At 43.9% G+C, this 16,199-nt stretch overlaps 1 protein-coding gene across 1 annotated transcript in view; it reads right to left on the bottom strand.

Moving 5' to 3' along the window:
• The window catches only part of LOC119300096 (UDP-glycosyltransferase 83A1-like), a 39,197-nt gene that overhangs the window by 4,149 nt on the left and 18,849 nt on the right, over nt 1-16,199 (bottom strand). Inside the window, exon 4 of the mRNA XM_037577162.1 lies at nt 964-1,396. Coding sequence (XP_037433059.1) covers nt 964-1,396 — 433 coding nt within the window. The remainder of the gene's footprint in view (nt 1-963; nt 1,397-16,199) is intronic.

The raw sequence follows: 16,199 nt of genomic DNA, 5'->3' as shown, positions 1-16,199 counted from the left end.
CATATTTAGAAAAAAAATTGTGCTACAAAAGTTACATTTAAGGTTAGTTGATTTAGTGCATTTTAGGTTATTAGTTCTACTGTTAGTGCATTTTAGGATACTAGATTCTAGGTTAGTGGATCAGAGAGGAAAAGGTAAAATAATGAAAAGGAAGAAAACAGGAAGAAGGAAGAAGAAGAAAAAGGAGAGTAAAAGGAAAATAAGAAGAGGAAGAAGGAGAAGAAGAAGGAGAGAAAGAGGTGGAGAAATAAATAAGAAAAGGAAAAAATAAAAAAAGACCTCGTTTCAAGCGGTGAGTGGCTATTTCGGTTTTCAAAGCATGGCATGGTGAGGCCGTTTGTAGGTGTTCCTTTTCTTGACCGTCGGTTCAATACAATTTTGAATTTTCGATGGCCGGTGTATAATCGAAGAAAGAAGATGAAGAGTATGATTTTCAATGTAATTTTATTTTTTACTGATTGTTTTGCGTCTAGTTGTCTTTCCATTGAACTGACAACTTTTTTTTGACAATTATTAGATTTAAGATGCCCTTTAGTGTCTTTCTCAAATGATTTTTTAGATCTTTTACAATAGTTTGAAAAAAAATCCCAAAAATATTTTTTTAGGTTTAATACTCCTTCAATTTTAAAATACCTGAAGTTTTAGATTTGTCCTAAACTAATAAACTTATTTAAGTTCGATCAAATATATGAAAAAAATACCAACTTCTACAACAGAAAATTAGTTTCATTGGATTTAGCATAATATATATTTTAAACTATATATGTTCCATGTATTATATATTAGGAAAGTTTTTAGCAAACTTGGTGGAATTTTACTAAAGTTTGACTTGGGACAAATGTAGAACTTTTAATATTTTGAAACGGAGGATATGTATATAATAAAGAATCGAAACTTTTCTTTTATGATATATATAAATATAAACAATGGAAACTAGGCAGTAGAAGGATAGATATTTGGTACCCTTGTCATCGATGAAGCCATCCTCTATCATCTTGGGAATGCTGGACCAAATCCCGAGACTCGCCGCGGCCGCCGGCCAGACGGCAGCCACCCGGACGCCGAGGTTCTTGGCACCCTGGTAGCAGAACCCTAGGTTGACGTCGGCGAGGAGCCACTTGACCTTCTCCCCGGACGCCTCCGTCCCCCTGATGAGGTCCTCCACGTAGCCCGGCACGTACCGCGTGATGGCGCCCACGAACTTGCAGAGGTCCCTGCGGTCGTCGCCTTCGGCCATGCCGTCCGGTATGGAGACGAGGCGGATGCCGCACAGCGCGTCGCCGGTGGTGCCGGTGTCGAGGAGGAGCGCGTGGATGAGCTCGGTGCAGACGAAGGTAACCTGGAAGCCGTGGTCGACGAGGCGGTGCGACAGCTCCATGAACGGCGTGACGTGGCCCTGCGCCGGGAACGGCAGCACCATGACGTGAGGCGCGGCGCCGGCCATGCTGGTCGACTCACTGCTGGGGTTGATTTCGGAAGCTAGCTGCGCCGTCGGCGTAGACGCTGCGTCGCTGCCTTCTGCCAATATTGGACAAGCAGCGTACGGAGAGAAAGAGAGACGGACAGATACTGATAAGCGCGCGTTGCTTTGGCAGTTGCGCCCGTCGCCGCACTAAACGATCTCGTCGTTTTCTCTCTGCCCTCTGGTACGACTACGATCGGCGAGACCGGCTGCCGGCTGTCGCCGGCGCCGCCGGCTCGCGTTTCTGTTGGCCGCGCGCGATGATGGACACGAGGAGTGAGAGTGACAAGTGGGGGGTCGGCCCGGTGGGGTGATTCTTCTTATTGGGCCTTTCGAGTGAGGGGTCTTTTTTTTTTAACTTGTGGCACATTTTATTCAAATTAAATAATGGTTACATCTCTAACAAGGGCATCTAGAATACTGTGTGGAGGATCATTATCCCACGCAATTACAGAATTTGAATCAAAAGATTTTCTAGTTAGCTCATGTGCCACAGTGTTTGCCTCTCTAGGACAATATGCATAGGATACCAGACCGATCCTGTGAGCAAGGATGAAACAGTCACTCAAAATAGCAGAATAGGGGCTCAGTATTTCCATCTCTCTCCATTGCATGCTGATGTGACTTCCAAGCAATCCGATTCAAACATGATATTTGAGCATCCCAGCTGATCTGCCAAGGCCAAGCCGTTCAATATAGCCATTGCTTCGGCAGTAGGGGCATCTCGCACTTAACTAAAGAGTGTCGTTGAGCCTGCAAGTGCTTGCCCATGGTGATCCCGAAGAATAGCCGCAGTTGCTCCCCTTCCATTGTCCATGAAACATGCATCAACATTCACCTTATACTTGTTATGTTCTGGTTTTGCCCACTTAACTTGAGGAACATCAGCAGCCTTCTTTGCTCCAGCAAAGTTAATCGTTATTGCATATATGGAGAGGGCAGATTTTGGTGGGCTCGCCACCCCTTCACCCTTCACCAACTGCCTCCGTTGCCACCATATATATATACCAAGCCCCCACAAATATGGACTCATGTATGCCACTCTGAGTTAGTTGCACAAGATGCTGTTGTTTATCTCTAAGGATATTCTCGAGGATGATACTGCCAGATCGGTCCTGTTCTGCTGCCACTTCAACTATTTCATGAACTCCCATAGCCCGCCAAACAGCTCTAGCTCGGTCACAAGTGAACATAAGATGCTTCAAATCTTCAGCTGCATTTCTACAAACCGGACATTGTCCCGAGACGGGAATATGTCGGTTTGCGAGTAATGCCATACCCGGTATCATCCCATGTAGCACCTTCCAGCCAAAATTTTCCACTTTGCTAGGAACATTCAGCTTCCAGAGAATCTCCCAAACAGGATTGGAAGATGATGGTCCGTCCTCTTCTCTTCTTATTCTGCCCCCGAACTGGTGAGCCCATTCTGTATAGTACGCGGATCGGACAGAGAAAGAGAAGGATTGTGTTTTATGCCAAGCTATGAAATCCTCTGTCAGATTTGTGCTCAGGGGTATCCTCAAAATTCTCTCAACATCAATAGATATAAAATTATCACGTAAAAGTGCTTCATCCCAAGTTCTTGTCCAAGGGTCAATCAGTTCGTCAACAGTTTGCAGCATACACATTCATTTCAGTGAGATAACTTTTCTTGATGGGCTACATGGGATCCAATGGTCTTCCCATATGTTAATGCTACTACCAGATGCAACTCGCCAAATATGCCCCCTTTTGAAGGTCTGCAACCCAGCCACTGTACTTTGCCATGTAAATGGTGACCCCTTTTTAGGTCCTGCTTTTAGAAGGTTCCCATCAGGACAGTACTTTGCTCGAAGCACTCTAGCACATAAGCTATCCAGATTGGAAATAAATCTCCAACTTTGCTTTGCTAGCATCACTAAGTTAAAAGCACGTAGATCTCTAAACCCCATGCCGCCATCTCTCTTGGGCGGGGTCGGGCCCATAGTGGTGCAAAAAGTGCGGCCCGCACAGGGCCCAAAAATTTGGGGGGCCCCAATTTTTTTACAAAGGCCTAGTACTAAAAAAAACTTATGCGCTTTGGGCTGCTGGGTGCTGTAGTGGTCTGGACTGCTGGAGTCAAAGCAACGAGGGCATCGAGGATCGAGCCATCGAGCGACCAGCGCTGAAACGGGATCGGGGATCGATCTCCTCCTCCTCTTCCAGTCCTCCTACTCGTCTCGATCGCTACAGCCTGCAGGAAAGGACCTTTGATCCAAGGTGTTCACTTCGCTGTGTTGGAGTCTGATCCCTCGGTCCTTGGATCGACGATCGATCCAAGGTGTTCTGGAGTCTGATCCCTCGGTCGAAGGTGTTCTATCCTGGAGTCTGATCCCTCGCCCCTCGGTCCCTGGATCGATCGGATCACAGGGCAACTGGCCGCTGCAGGTGAATACAAGGACCTCCACTCCTCCAGACTCATAAACACATCCCCTACATGTAGATTGAGCTCCGCCGTTGTAGATCAGGGATATGGAAGTTAGATTTGATATAGTTTTTGTTGCCTCAAGTATTTCTGATGGTAAATTTCAAATATCTCCCCAGAATATATCAGAAAATATCCCATGTTTTCTTTAATTACTAGCATACCCGCATATAGTTTGTATGTGATACTTCCAAGTGCTATACCATTGTAACAAGTATAAAGACAGTTACTCTTTTTTCCTAGACACAGTTGTATACATCATATTATGGTTTATATATAGGCTCATGAGCCTAGCAGTTTGCTTTTTATTTTATTATTATTCAAATGTAAAAGACATAAATATGATTTAGCCTCTAAATATTAGTCTCTTACATATTTCAAGTGCTATACTACATCCAAATATTGCAATGCCTTTTCTTGGACAGTGCACATGTTAGCTCAAACTTGAATGTGTTCACTAGTTGTATGCCTCTTTGAGCCAATATATTCAAATTGTACTTCTTATATAGGTATTAACTTCGGTTTCTAATCATAAAGAATACTAAAAGAATGAGGATGTTCAAATAAATAGCAACCAGGAGTTGGATAGGTATGACTTTTTATATTTTCAATTGTTATGTAAGCCATTATATTATATACATTACAATTTTTTTCTGCGAGATATATATACTATAATTTCTTGTTAGTTCATTTTTTTTAAGATAGGGCCCCATTTTTTAGTTTCGCACAGGGCCCCGGATTTTGTCGGCCCGGCCCTGCTCTTGGGGATACACATCTTCCACCATGCCCACTACCAATGCATCTTGTTCTTTTCCTCTATATCACCCCACCAAAACCCAGAAATAGCATCAGTAATTTCCTTGCAAATTTTCTGAAGGAAATATGCCCTAGAGGCAATAATAATGTTATTATTTTATTTCCTTATATCATGATAAATGTTTATTATTCATGCTAGAATTGTATTATCCGGAAACATAATACTTGTGTGAATACATAGACAAACCAAACGTCACTAGTATGCCTCTACTTGACTAGCTCGTTAATCGAAGATGGTTATGTTTCCTAACCATAGACATGTGTTGTCATTTGATTAATGGGATCACATCATTAGGAGAATGATGTGATTGACATGACCCATTCCATTAACTTAGCACCCGATCGTTTAGTATGTTGCTATTGCTTTCTTCATGACTTATACATGTTCCTGTGACTATGAGATTATGCAACTCCCGTTTACCGGAGGAACACTTTGTGTGCTACCAAACGTCACAACGTAACTGGGTGATTATAAAGGAGCTCTACAGGTGTCTCCAAAGGTGAATGTAGGGTTGGCGTATTTCGAGATTAGGATTTGTCACTCCGATTGCCGGAGAGGTATCTCTGGGCCCTCTCGGTAATGCACATCACATAAGCCTTGCAAGCATTACAACTAATGAGTTAGTTGCAAGATGATGTATTACGAAACGAGTAAAGAGACTTACCAGTAACGAGATTGAACTAGGTATTGAGATACCGACGATCGAATCTCGGGCAAGTAACATAGCGATGACAAAGGGAACAACGTATGTTGTTATGCGGTCTGACCGATAAAGATCTTCGTAGAATATGTAGGAGCCAATATGAGCATCCAGGTTCCGCTATTGGTTATTGACCGGAGACGTGTCTCGGTCATGTCTACATTGTTCTCGAACCCGTAGGGTCCGCACGCTTAAGGTTTCGATGACAGTTATATTATAAGTTTATGAGTTTTGATGTACCGAAGTTAGTTCGGAGTCCCGGATGTGATCACGGACATGACGAGGAGTCTCGAAATGGTCGAGACATAAAGATTGATATATTGGACGGCTATATTCAGACACCGGAAGTGTTTCGGGTGATTTCGGAGAAAACCGGAGAGCCAGAGGGTTACAGGAACCCCCCCGGGAGAAGTAATGGGCCATATGGGCCTTAGTGGAGAGAGAGAGGGGCAGCCAGGGTGGGCCGCGCGCCTCCTCCCCCCTGGTCCGAATTGGACTAGGAGAGGGGGGCGGCGCCCCCCCCCCTTTCCTTCTCCCTCCCCACTTCCTTCCCCCTTCTAGTAGGAGTCCTACTCCTACTAGGAGGAGGACTCCTCCTTGGCGCGCCATAGGGGCCGGCCGGCCTCCTCCCCTTGATCCTTTATATACAGGGGCACGGGCACCCCTAGACACACAAGTTGATCCATGTGATCATATTCTTAGCCGTGTGCGGTGCCCCCTTCCACCATAATCCTCGATAACATTGTAGCGGTGCTTAGGCGAAGCCCTGCTACGGTAGTACATCAAGATCGTCACCACGCCGTCATGCTGACGGAACTCTTCCCCGACACTTTGCTGGATCGGAGTCCGGGGATCGTCATCGAGCTGAACGTGTGCTAGAACTCGGAGGTGCCGTAGTTTCGATGCTTGATCGGTCGGGCCATGAAGACGTACGACTACATCAACCGCGTTGTGCTAACGCTTTCGCTGTCGGTCTACAAGGGTACGTAGATCACACTCTCCCCTCTCGTTGCTATGCATCACCATGATCTTGCGTGTGTGTAGGAAAAAATTTGAAATTACTACGTTCCCCAACAGTGGTATCAGAGCCTAGGTTTTATGTGTTGATGTTATATGCACGAGTAGAACACAAGTGAGTAGTGGGCGATATAAGTCATATTGCTTACCAGCATGTCATACTTTGGTTCGGCGGTATTGTTGGACGAAGCGGCCTGGACCGACATTACGCGTACGCTTACGCGAGACCGGTTCTCCCGGCGTGCTTTGCACAAAGGTGGCTAGCGGGTGTCAGATTCTCCAACTTTAGTTGAACCGAGTGTGGCTACGCCCGGTCGTTGCGAAGGTTAAAACAGCACCAACTTGACAAATTATCGTTGTGGTTTTGATGCGTAGGTAAGATTGGTTCTTGCTTAAGCCCGTAGCAGCCATGTAAAACTTGCAACAACAAAGTAGAGGACGTTTAACTTGTTTTTGCAGGGCATGTTGTGATGTGATATGGTCAAGACATGATGCTAAATTTTATTGTATGAGATGATCATGTTTTGTAACCAAGTTACCGGCAACTGGCAGGAGCCATATGGTTGTCGCTTTATTGTATGCAATGCAATTGCGCTGTAATGCTTTACTTTATCACTAAACGGTAGCGATAGTCGTGGAAGCATAAGATTGGCGAGACGACAACGATGCTACGATGGTAATCAAGGTGTCGCGCCGGTGACGATGGTGATCACGACAGTGCTTCGAAGATGGAGATCACAAGCACAAGATGATGATGGCCATATCATATCACTTATATTGATTGCATGTGATGTTTATCTTTTATGCATCTTATCTTGCTTTGATTGACGATAGCATTTTAAGATGATCTCTCACTAATTATCAAGAAGTGTTCTCCCTGAGTATGCACCGTTGCGAAAATTCTTCGTGCTGAGACACCACGTGATGATCGGGTGTGATAGGCTCTACGTTCAAATACAACGGGTGCAAAATAGTTGCACACGCGGAATACTCGGGTTATACTTGACGAGCCAAGCATATACAGATATGGCCTCGGAATACGGAGACCGAAAGGTCGAGCGTGAATCATATAGTAGATATGATCAACATAGTGATGTTCACCAATGAAACTACTCCATCTCACGTGATGATCGGACATGGTTTAGTTGATTTGGATCACGTAATCACTTAGAGGATTAGAGGGATGTCTATCTAAGTGGGAGTTCTTTAGTAATATGATTAATTGAACCTAAATTTATCATGAACTTAGTACCTGATAGTATCTTGCTTGTTTATGTTTGATTGTAGATAGATGGCCCGTGCTGTTGTTCCGTTGAATTTTAATGCGTTCCTTGAGAAAGCAAAGTTGAAAGATGATGGTAGCAATTACACGGACTGGGTCCGTAACTTGAGGATTATCCTCATTGCTGCACAGAAGAATTACGTCCTGGAAGCACCGCTGGGTGCCAGGCCTGCTGCTGGAGCAACACCATATGTTATGAACGTCTGGCAGAGCAAAGCTGATGACTACTCGATAGTTCAGTGTGCCATGCTTTACGGCTTAGAATCGGGACTTCAACGACGTTTTGAACGTCATGGAGCATATGAGATGTTCCAGGAGTTGAAGTTAATGAAGGAAATATGCCCTAGAGGCAATAACAAAGTTATTATTTATTTCCTTATATATCATGATAAAAGTTTATTATTCATGCTAGAATTGTATTAACCAGAAATATAATACATGTGTGAATACATAGACAAACAGAGTGTCACTAGTATGCCTCTACTAGACTAGCTTGTTAATCAAAGATGGTTATGTTTCCTAACCATGGACAAATAGTTGTCATTTGATTAACAGGATCACATCATTAGATGAATGATCTGATTGACATGACCCATTCCATTAGCTTAGCACCCGATCGTTTAGTATGTTGCTATTGCTTTCTTCATAACTTATACATGTTCCTATGACTATGAGATTATGCAACTCCCGTTTACCGGAGGAACACTTTGTGTGCAACCAAACGTCACAACGTAACTGGGTGATTATAAAGGTGCTCTACAGGTGTCTCCAAAGGTACATGTTGGGTTGGCGTATTTCGAGATTAGGATTTGTCACTCCGATTGTCGGAGAGGTATCTCTGGGCCCTCTCGGTAATGCACATCACTTAAGCCTTGCAAGCATTGCAACTAATGAGTTAGTTGCGGGATGATGTATTATAGAACGAGTAAAGAGACTTGTCGGTAACAAGATTGAACTAGGTATGGGATACCGACGATCGAATCTCGGGCAAGTAACATACCGATGACAAAGGGAACAACGTATGTTGTTATGCGGTCTGACCGATAAAAGATCTTCGTAGAATATGTAGGAGCCAATATGAGCATACAGGTTCCGCTATTGGTTATTGACCGGAGACGTGTCTCGGTCATGTCTACATTGTTCTCGAACCCGTAGGGTCCGCACGCTTAAGGTTACGATGACAGTTATATTATGAGTTTATGCATTTTGATGTACCGAAGGTTGTTCGGAGTCCCGGATGTGATCACGGACATGACGAGGAGTCTTGAAATGGTCGAGACATAAAGATTGATATATTGGAAGCCTATGTTTGGATATCGGAAGTGTTCCATGTGAAATCGGGATTTTACCGGAGTACCGGGAGGTTACCGGAACCCCCCGGGAGGTATATGGGCCTTAGTGTGCCTTAGTGGAAGAGAGGAGAGGTGGCCAGAGATGGGCCGCGCGCCCCTCCCCCCCCCCTTGGTCCGAATTGGACAAGGAGAGGGGGCCGGCCCCCCTTCCTCCTCTCTCTCCTCTTTCCCCCCCTCCACGAATCCTATTCCAACTAGGAAAGGGGGGAGTCCTACTCCCAGAGGGAGTAGGACTCCTCCTGGCGCGCCTCTCCTGGTCAGCCGGCCCCCCTCCCTTGAACCTTTATATACGGAGGCAGGGGCACCCCCTAGAGACACAAGTTGATCCACGTGATCATATTCTTAGCCGTGTGTGGTGCCCCCTTCCACCATAGTCCTCGATAATATTATAGCGGTGCTTAGGCGAAGCCCTGCGACGGTAGTACATCAAGATCGTCACCACGCCGTCGTGCTGACGGAACTCTTCCCTGACACTTTGCTGGATCGGAGTCTGGGGATCGTCATCGAGCTGAACGTGTGCTAGAACTCGGAGGTGTCATAGTTTCGGTGCTTGATCGGTCGGGCCGTGGAGACGTACGACTACATCAACCAAACGCTTCCGTTGTCGATCTACAAGGGTACGTAGATCATACTCTCCCCTCTCGTTGCTATGCATCACCATGATCTTGCGTGTGCGTAGGAAAATTTTGAAATTACTACGTTCCCCAACAGTGGCATCCAAGCCTAGGTTTTATATGTTGATGTTATATGCACGAGTAGAACACAAGTGAGTTGTGGGTGATATAAGTCATACTGCTTACCAGCATGTCATACTTTGGTTCGGCGGTATTGTTGGACGAAGCGGCCCGGACCGACATTACGCGTACGCTTACGCGAGACCGGTTCTCCCGACGTGCTTTGCACATAGGTGGCTTGCGGGTGACAGTTTCTCCAACTTTAGTTGAACCGAGTGTGGCTACGCCCGGTCCTTGCGAAGGTTAAAACAGCACCAACTTGACAAACTATCGTTGTGGTTTTGATGCGTAGGTAAGATTGGTTCTTGCTTAATGCCCGTAGCAGCCACGTAAAACATGCAACAACAAAGTAGAGGACGTCTAACTTGTTTTTGCAGGGCATGTTGTGATGTGATATGGTCAAGACATGATGCTAAATTTTATTGTATGAGATGATCATGTTTTGTAACCGAGTTATCGGCAACTGGCAGGAGCCATATGATTGTCGCTTTATTGAATGCAATGCAATCGCGCTGTAATGCTTTACTTTATCACTAAGTGGTAGCGATAGTCGTGGAAGCATAAGATTGGCGAGACGACAACGATACTACGATGGAGATCAAGGTGTCGCGCCGGTGATGATGGTGATCACGACGGTGCTTCGGAGATGGAGATCACAAGCACAAGATGATGATGGCCATATCATATCACTTATATTGATTGCATGTGATGTTTATCTTTTATGCATCTTATCTTGCTTTGATTGACGGTAGCATTATAAGATGATCTCTCACTAAATTTCAAGATAAAAGTGTTCTCCCTGAGTATGCACCATTGCCAAAGTTCGTCATGCCCAGACACCATGTGATGATCGGGTGTGATAAGCTCTACGTCCATCTACAACGGGTGCAAGCCAGTTTTGCACACGCAGAATACTCAAGTTAAACTTGATGAGCCTAGCATATGCAGATATGGCCTCGGAACACTGAGATCGAAAGATCGAGCGTGAATCATATAGTAGATATGGTCAACATAGCGATGTTCACCATTGAAAACTACTCCATTTCACATGATGATCGGTTATGGTTTAGTTGATTTGGATCACGTGATCACTTAGATGATTAGAGGGATGTCTATCTAAGTGGGAGTTTAAGTAATATGATTAATTGAACCTAAATTTATCATGAACTTAGTACCTGATAGTATCTTGCTTGTTTATGTATGATTGTAGATTAATGGCCCGTGTTGTTGTTCCGTTGAATTTTAATGCGTTCCTTGAGAAAGCAAAGTTGAAAGATGATGGTAGCAATTACACGGACTGGGTCCGTAACTTGAGGATTATCCTCATTGCTGCACAGAAGAATTACGTCCTGGAAGCACCGCTAGGTGCCAGGCCTGCTGCTGGAGCAACACCAGATGTTGTGAACGTCTGGCAGAGCAAAGCTGATGACTACTCGATAGTTCAGTGTGCCATGCTTTACGGTTTAGAATCGGGACTTCAACGACGTTTTGAACGTCATGGAGCATATGAGATGTTCCAGGAGTTGAAGTTAATATTTCAAGAAAATGCCCGGATTGAGAGATATGAAGTCTCCAATAAATTCTATAGCTGGAAGATGGAGGAGAACAGTTCTGTCAGTGAGCATATACTCAAAATGTCTGGGTATAATAATCACTTGATTCAGATGGGAGTTAATCTTCCAGATGATTGCGTCATTGACAAAATTCTCCAATCACTGCCACCAAGCTACAAGAGCTTTGTGATGAACTATAATATGCAAGGGATGAATAAGACTATTCCCGAGCTCTTCACAATGCTGAAAGCTACGGAGGTAGAAATCAAGAAGGAGCATCAAGTGTTGATGGTCAACAAGACCACTAGTTTCAAGAAAAAGGGCAAAGGGAAGAAGAAGGGGAACTTCAAAAAGAAAAGCAAGCAAGTTGTTGATCAGGAGAAGAAACCCAAATCTGGACCTAAGCCTGAAACTGAGTGCTTCTACTGCAAGCAGACTGGTCACTGGAAACGGAACTGCCCCAAGTATTTGGCGGATAAGAAGGATGGCAAGGTGAACAAAGGTATATGTGATATACATGTTATTGATGTGTACCTTACTAGAGCTCGCAGTAGCACCTGGGTATTTGATACTGGTTCTGTTGCTAATATTTGCAACTCGAAACAGGGACTACGGATTAAGCGAACACTGGCAAAGGACGAGGTGACGATGCGCGTGGGAAATGGTTCTAAAGTCGATGTGATCGCGATCGGCACGCTACCTCTACATCTACCTTCGGGATTAATATTAGACCTAAATAATTGTTATTTGGTGCCAGCGTTGAGCATGAACATTATATCTGGATCTTGTTTAATGCGAGACGATTATTCATTTAAATCAGAGAATAATGGTTGTTCTGTTTATATGAGTAATATCTTTTATGGTCATGCACCGTTGAAGAGTGGTCTATTTTTGATGAATCTCGATAGTAGTAACACACATATGCATAATGTTGAAGCCAAAAGATGCAGAGTTGATAATAATAGTGCAACTTATTTGTGGCACTGCCGTTTAGGTCATATCGGTGTAAAGCGCATGAAGAAACTCCATACCGATGGACTTTTGGAACCTCTTGATTATGAATCACTTGGTACTTGCGAACCGTGCCTTATGGGCAAGATGACTAAAACACCGTTCTCCGGTACAATGGAGAGAGCAACAGATTTGTTAGAAATCATACATACAGATGTATGTGGTCCGATAAATGTTGAGGCTCGTGGCGGATATCGTTATTTTCTCACCTTCACAGATGACTTAAGCAGATATGGGTATTTCTACTTAATGAAACATAAGTCTGAAACGTTTGAAAAGTTCAAAGAATTTCAGAGTGAAGTTGAAAATCATCGTAACAAGAAAATAAAGTTTCTGCGATCTGATCGTGGAGGAGAATATTTGAGTTACGAGTTTGGTGTACATTTAAAACAATGTGGAATAGTTTCGCAACTCACGCCACCCGGAACACCACAGCGTAATGGTGTGTCCGAACGTCGTAATCGTACTTTACTAGATATGGTGTGATCTATGATGTCTCTTACTGATTTACCGCTATCATTTTGAGGATATGCTCTAGAGACGGCCGCATTCACGTTAAATAGGGCACCATCAAAATCCGTTGAGATGACGCCTTATGAACTGTGGTTTGGCAAGAAACCAAAGTTGTCGTTTCTGAAAGTTTGGGGCTGCGATGCTTATGTGAAAAAGCTTCAACCTGATAAGCTTGAACCCAAATCGGAGAAATGTGTCTTCATAGGATATCCAAAGGAAACTATTGGATACACTTTCTATCACAGATCCGAAGGCAAGACTTTTGTTACTAAATTCGGAAACTTTCTGGAGAAGGAGTTTCTCTCGAAAGAAGTGAGTGGGAGGAAAGTAGAACTTGACGAGGTAACTGTACCTGCTCCCTTATTGGAAAGTAGTACATCACAGAAACCTGTTTCTGTGACGCCTACACCAATTAGTGAGGAAGCTAATGATAATGATCATGAAACTTCAGAACAAGATACTACTGAACCTCGTAGATCAACCAGAGTAAGATCCGCGCCAGAGTGGTACAGTAATCCTGTTCTGGAAGTCATGCTACTAGATCATGATGAACCTACGAACTATGAAGAAGCGATGGTGAGCCCAGATTCCGCAAAATGGCTTGAAGCCATGAAATCTGAGATGGGATCCATGTATGAAAACAAAGTATGGACTTTGGTTGACTTGCCCAATGATCGGCAAGCAATTGAGAATAAATGAATCTTCAAGAAGAAGACTGACGCTGACGGTAATATTACTGTCTACAAAGCTCGACTTGTCGCAAAAGGTTTTCGGCAAGTTCAAGGGATTGACTACGATGAGACCTTCTCACCCGTAGCGATGCTTAAGTCTATCCGAATCATGTTAGCAATTGCCGCATTTTATGATTATGAAATTTGGCAAATGGATGTCAAAACTGCATTCCTGAATGGATTTCTGCAAGAAGAGTTGTATATGATGCAGCCGGAAGGTTTTGTCGATCCAAAGGGAGCTAACAAAGTGTGTACGCTCCAGCGATCCATTTATGGACTGGTGCAAGCCTCTCGGAGTTGGAATAAACACTTTGATAGTGTGATCAAAGCATTTGGTTTTATACAGACTTTTGGAGAAGCCTGTATTTGCAAGAAAGTGAGTGAGAGCTCTGTAGCATTTCTGATATTATATGTAGATGACATATTACTAATCGAAAATGATATAGAATTTCTGGATAGCATAAAAGGATACTTGAATAAAAGTTTTTCAATGAAAGACCTCGGTGAAGCTGCCTACATATTGGGCATCAAGATCTATAGAGATGGATCAAGACGCTTAATTGGACTTTCACAAAGCACATACCTTGACAAAGTTTTGAAAAAGTTCAAAATGGATCAAGCATAGAAAGGATTCTTGCCTGTGTTACAAGGTGTGAAATTGAGTAAGACTCAAAGTCCGACCAATGCAGAAGATAGAGAGAAAATGAAAGATGTTCCCTATGCTTCAGCCATAGGCTCTATCATGTATGCAATGTTGTGTACCAGACCTGATGTGTGTCTTGCTATAAGTCTAGCAGGGAGGTACCAAAGTAATCCAGGAGTGGATCACTGGACAGCGGTCAAGAACATCCTGAAATACCTGAAAAGGACTAAGGATATGTTTCTCATATATGGAGGTGACAAAGAGCTTCATCGTAAATGGTTACGTTGATGCAAGCTTTGACACTGATCCGGACGATTCTAAATTGCAAACCGGATATGTGTTTACATTAAACGCTGGAGCTGTTACTTGGTGCAGTTCTAAACAAAGCGTTGTGGCGGGATCTACATGTGAAGCGGAGTACATAGCTGCTTTGGAAGCAGCAAACGAAGGAGTCTGGATGGAGGAGTTCATATCCGATCTAGGTGTCATACCTAGTGCATCGGATCCAATGAAAATCTTCTGTGACAATACTGGTGCAATTGCCTTGGCAAAGGAATCCAGATCTCACAAGAGAACCAAGCACATCAAGAGACGCTTCAATTCCATCCGGGATCTAGTCCAGGTGGGAGACATAGAGATTTGCAAGATACATACGGATCTGAATATAGCAGACCCGTTGACTAAGCCTCTTCCACGAGCAAAACATGATCAGCACCAAAGCTCCATGGGTGTTAGAATCATTACTGTGTAATCTAGATTATTGACTCTAGTGCAAGTGGGATACTGAAGGAAATATGCCCTAGAGGCAATAATAGTGTTATTATTTTATTTCCTTATATCATGGTAAATGTTTATTATTCATGCTAGAATTGTATTATCCGGAAATATAATACTTGTGTGAATACATAGACAAACCAAACGTCACTAGTATGCCTCTACTTGACTAGCTCGTTAATCGAAGATGGTTATGTTTCCTAACCATGGACAAATAGTTGTCATTTGATTAATGGGATCACATCATTAGGAGAATGATGTGGTTGACATGACCCATTCCATTAACTTAGCACCCGATCGTTTAGTATGTTTCTATTGCTTTCTTCATGACTTATACATGTTCCTATGACTATGAGATTATGCATCTCCCGTTTACCGGAGGAACACTTTGTGTGCTACCAAACGTCACAACGTAATTGGGTGATTATAAAGGAGCTCTACAGGTGTCTCCAAAGGTGAATGTTGGGTTGGCGTATTTCGAGATTAGGATTTGTCACTCCGATTGTCGGAGAGGTATCTCTGGGCCCTCTCGGTAATGCACATCACATAAGCCTTGCAAGCATTACAACTAATGAGTTAGTTGCAAGATGATGTATTACGAAACGAGTAAAGAGACTTACCGGTAACGAGATTCAACTAGGTATTGAGATACCAACGATCGAATCTCGGGCAAGTAACATACCGATGACAAAGGGAACGACGTATGTTGTTATGCGGTCTGACCGATAAAGATCTTCGTAGAATATGTAGGAGCCAATATGAGCATCCAGGTTCCGCTATTGGTTATTGACCGGAGACGTGTCTCGGTCATGTCTACATTGTTCTCGAACCCGTAGGGTCCGCACGCTTAAGGTTTCGATGACAGTTATATTATAAGTTTATGAGTTTTGATGTACCGAAGTTAGTTCGGAGTCCCGGATGTGATCACGGACATGACGAGGAGTCTCGAAATGGTCGAGACATAAAGATTGATATATTGGACGGCTATATTCGGACACCGGAAGTGTTCCGGGTGATTTCGGAGAAAACTGGAGAGCCGGAGGGTTACCGGAACCCCCCCGGGAGAAGTAATGGGCCATATGGGCCTTAGTCGAGAGAGAGAGGGGCAGCCAGGGTGGGCCGCGCGCCTCCTCCCCCCTGGTCCGAATTGGACTAGGAGAGGAGGGC

Source organism: Triticum dicoccoides, chromosome 5A (genome assembly GCF_002162155.2).
Source record: "Triticum dicoccoides isolate Atlit2015 ecotype Zavitan chromosome 5A, WEW_v2.0, whole genome shotgun sequence".
Lineage (NCBI taxonomy): Eukaryota > Viridiplantae > Streptophyta > Magnoliopsida > Poales > Poaceae > Triticum > Triticum dicoccoides.
This window is presented reverse-complemented; position numbering and strand designations above follow the sequence as displayed.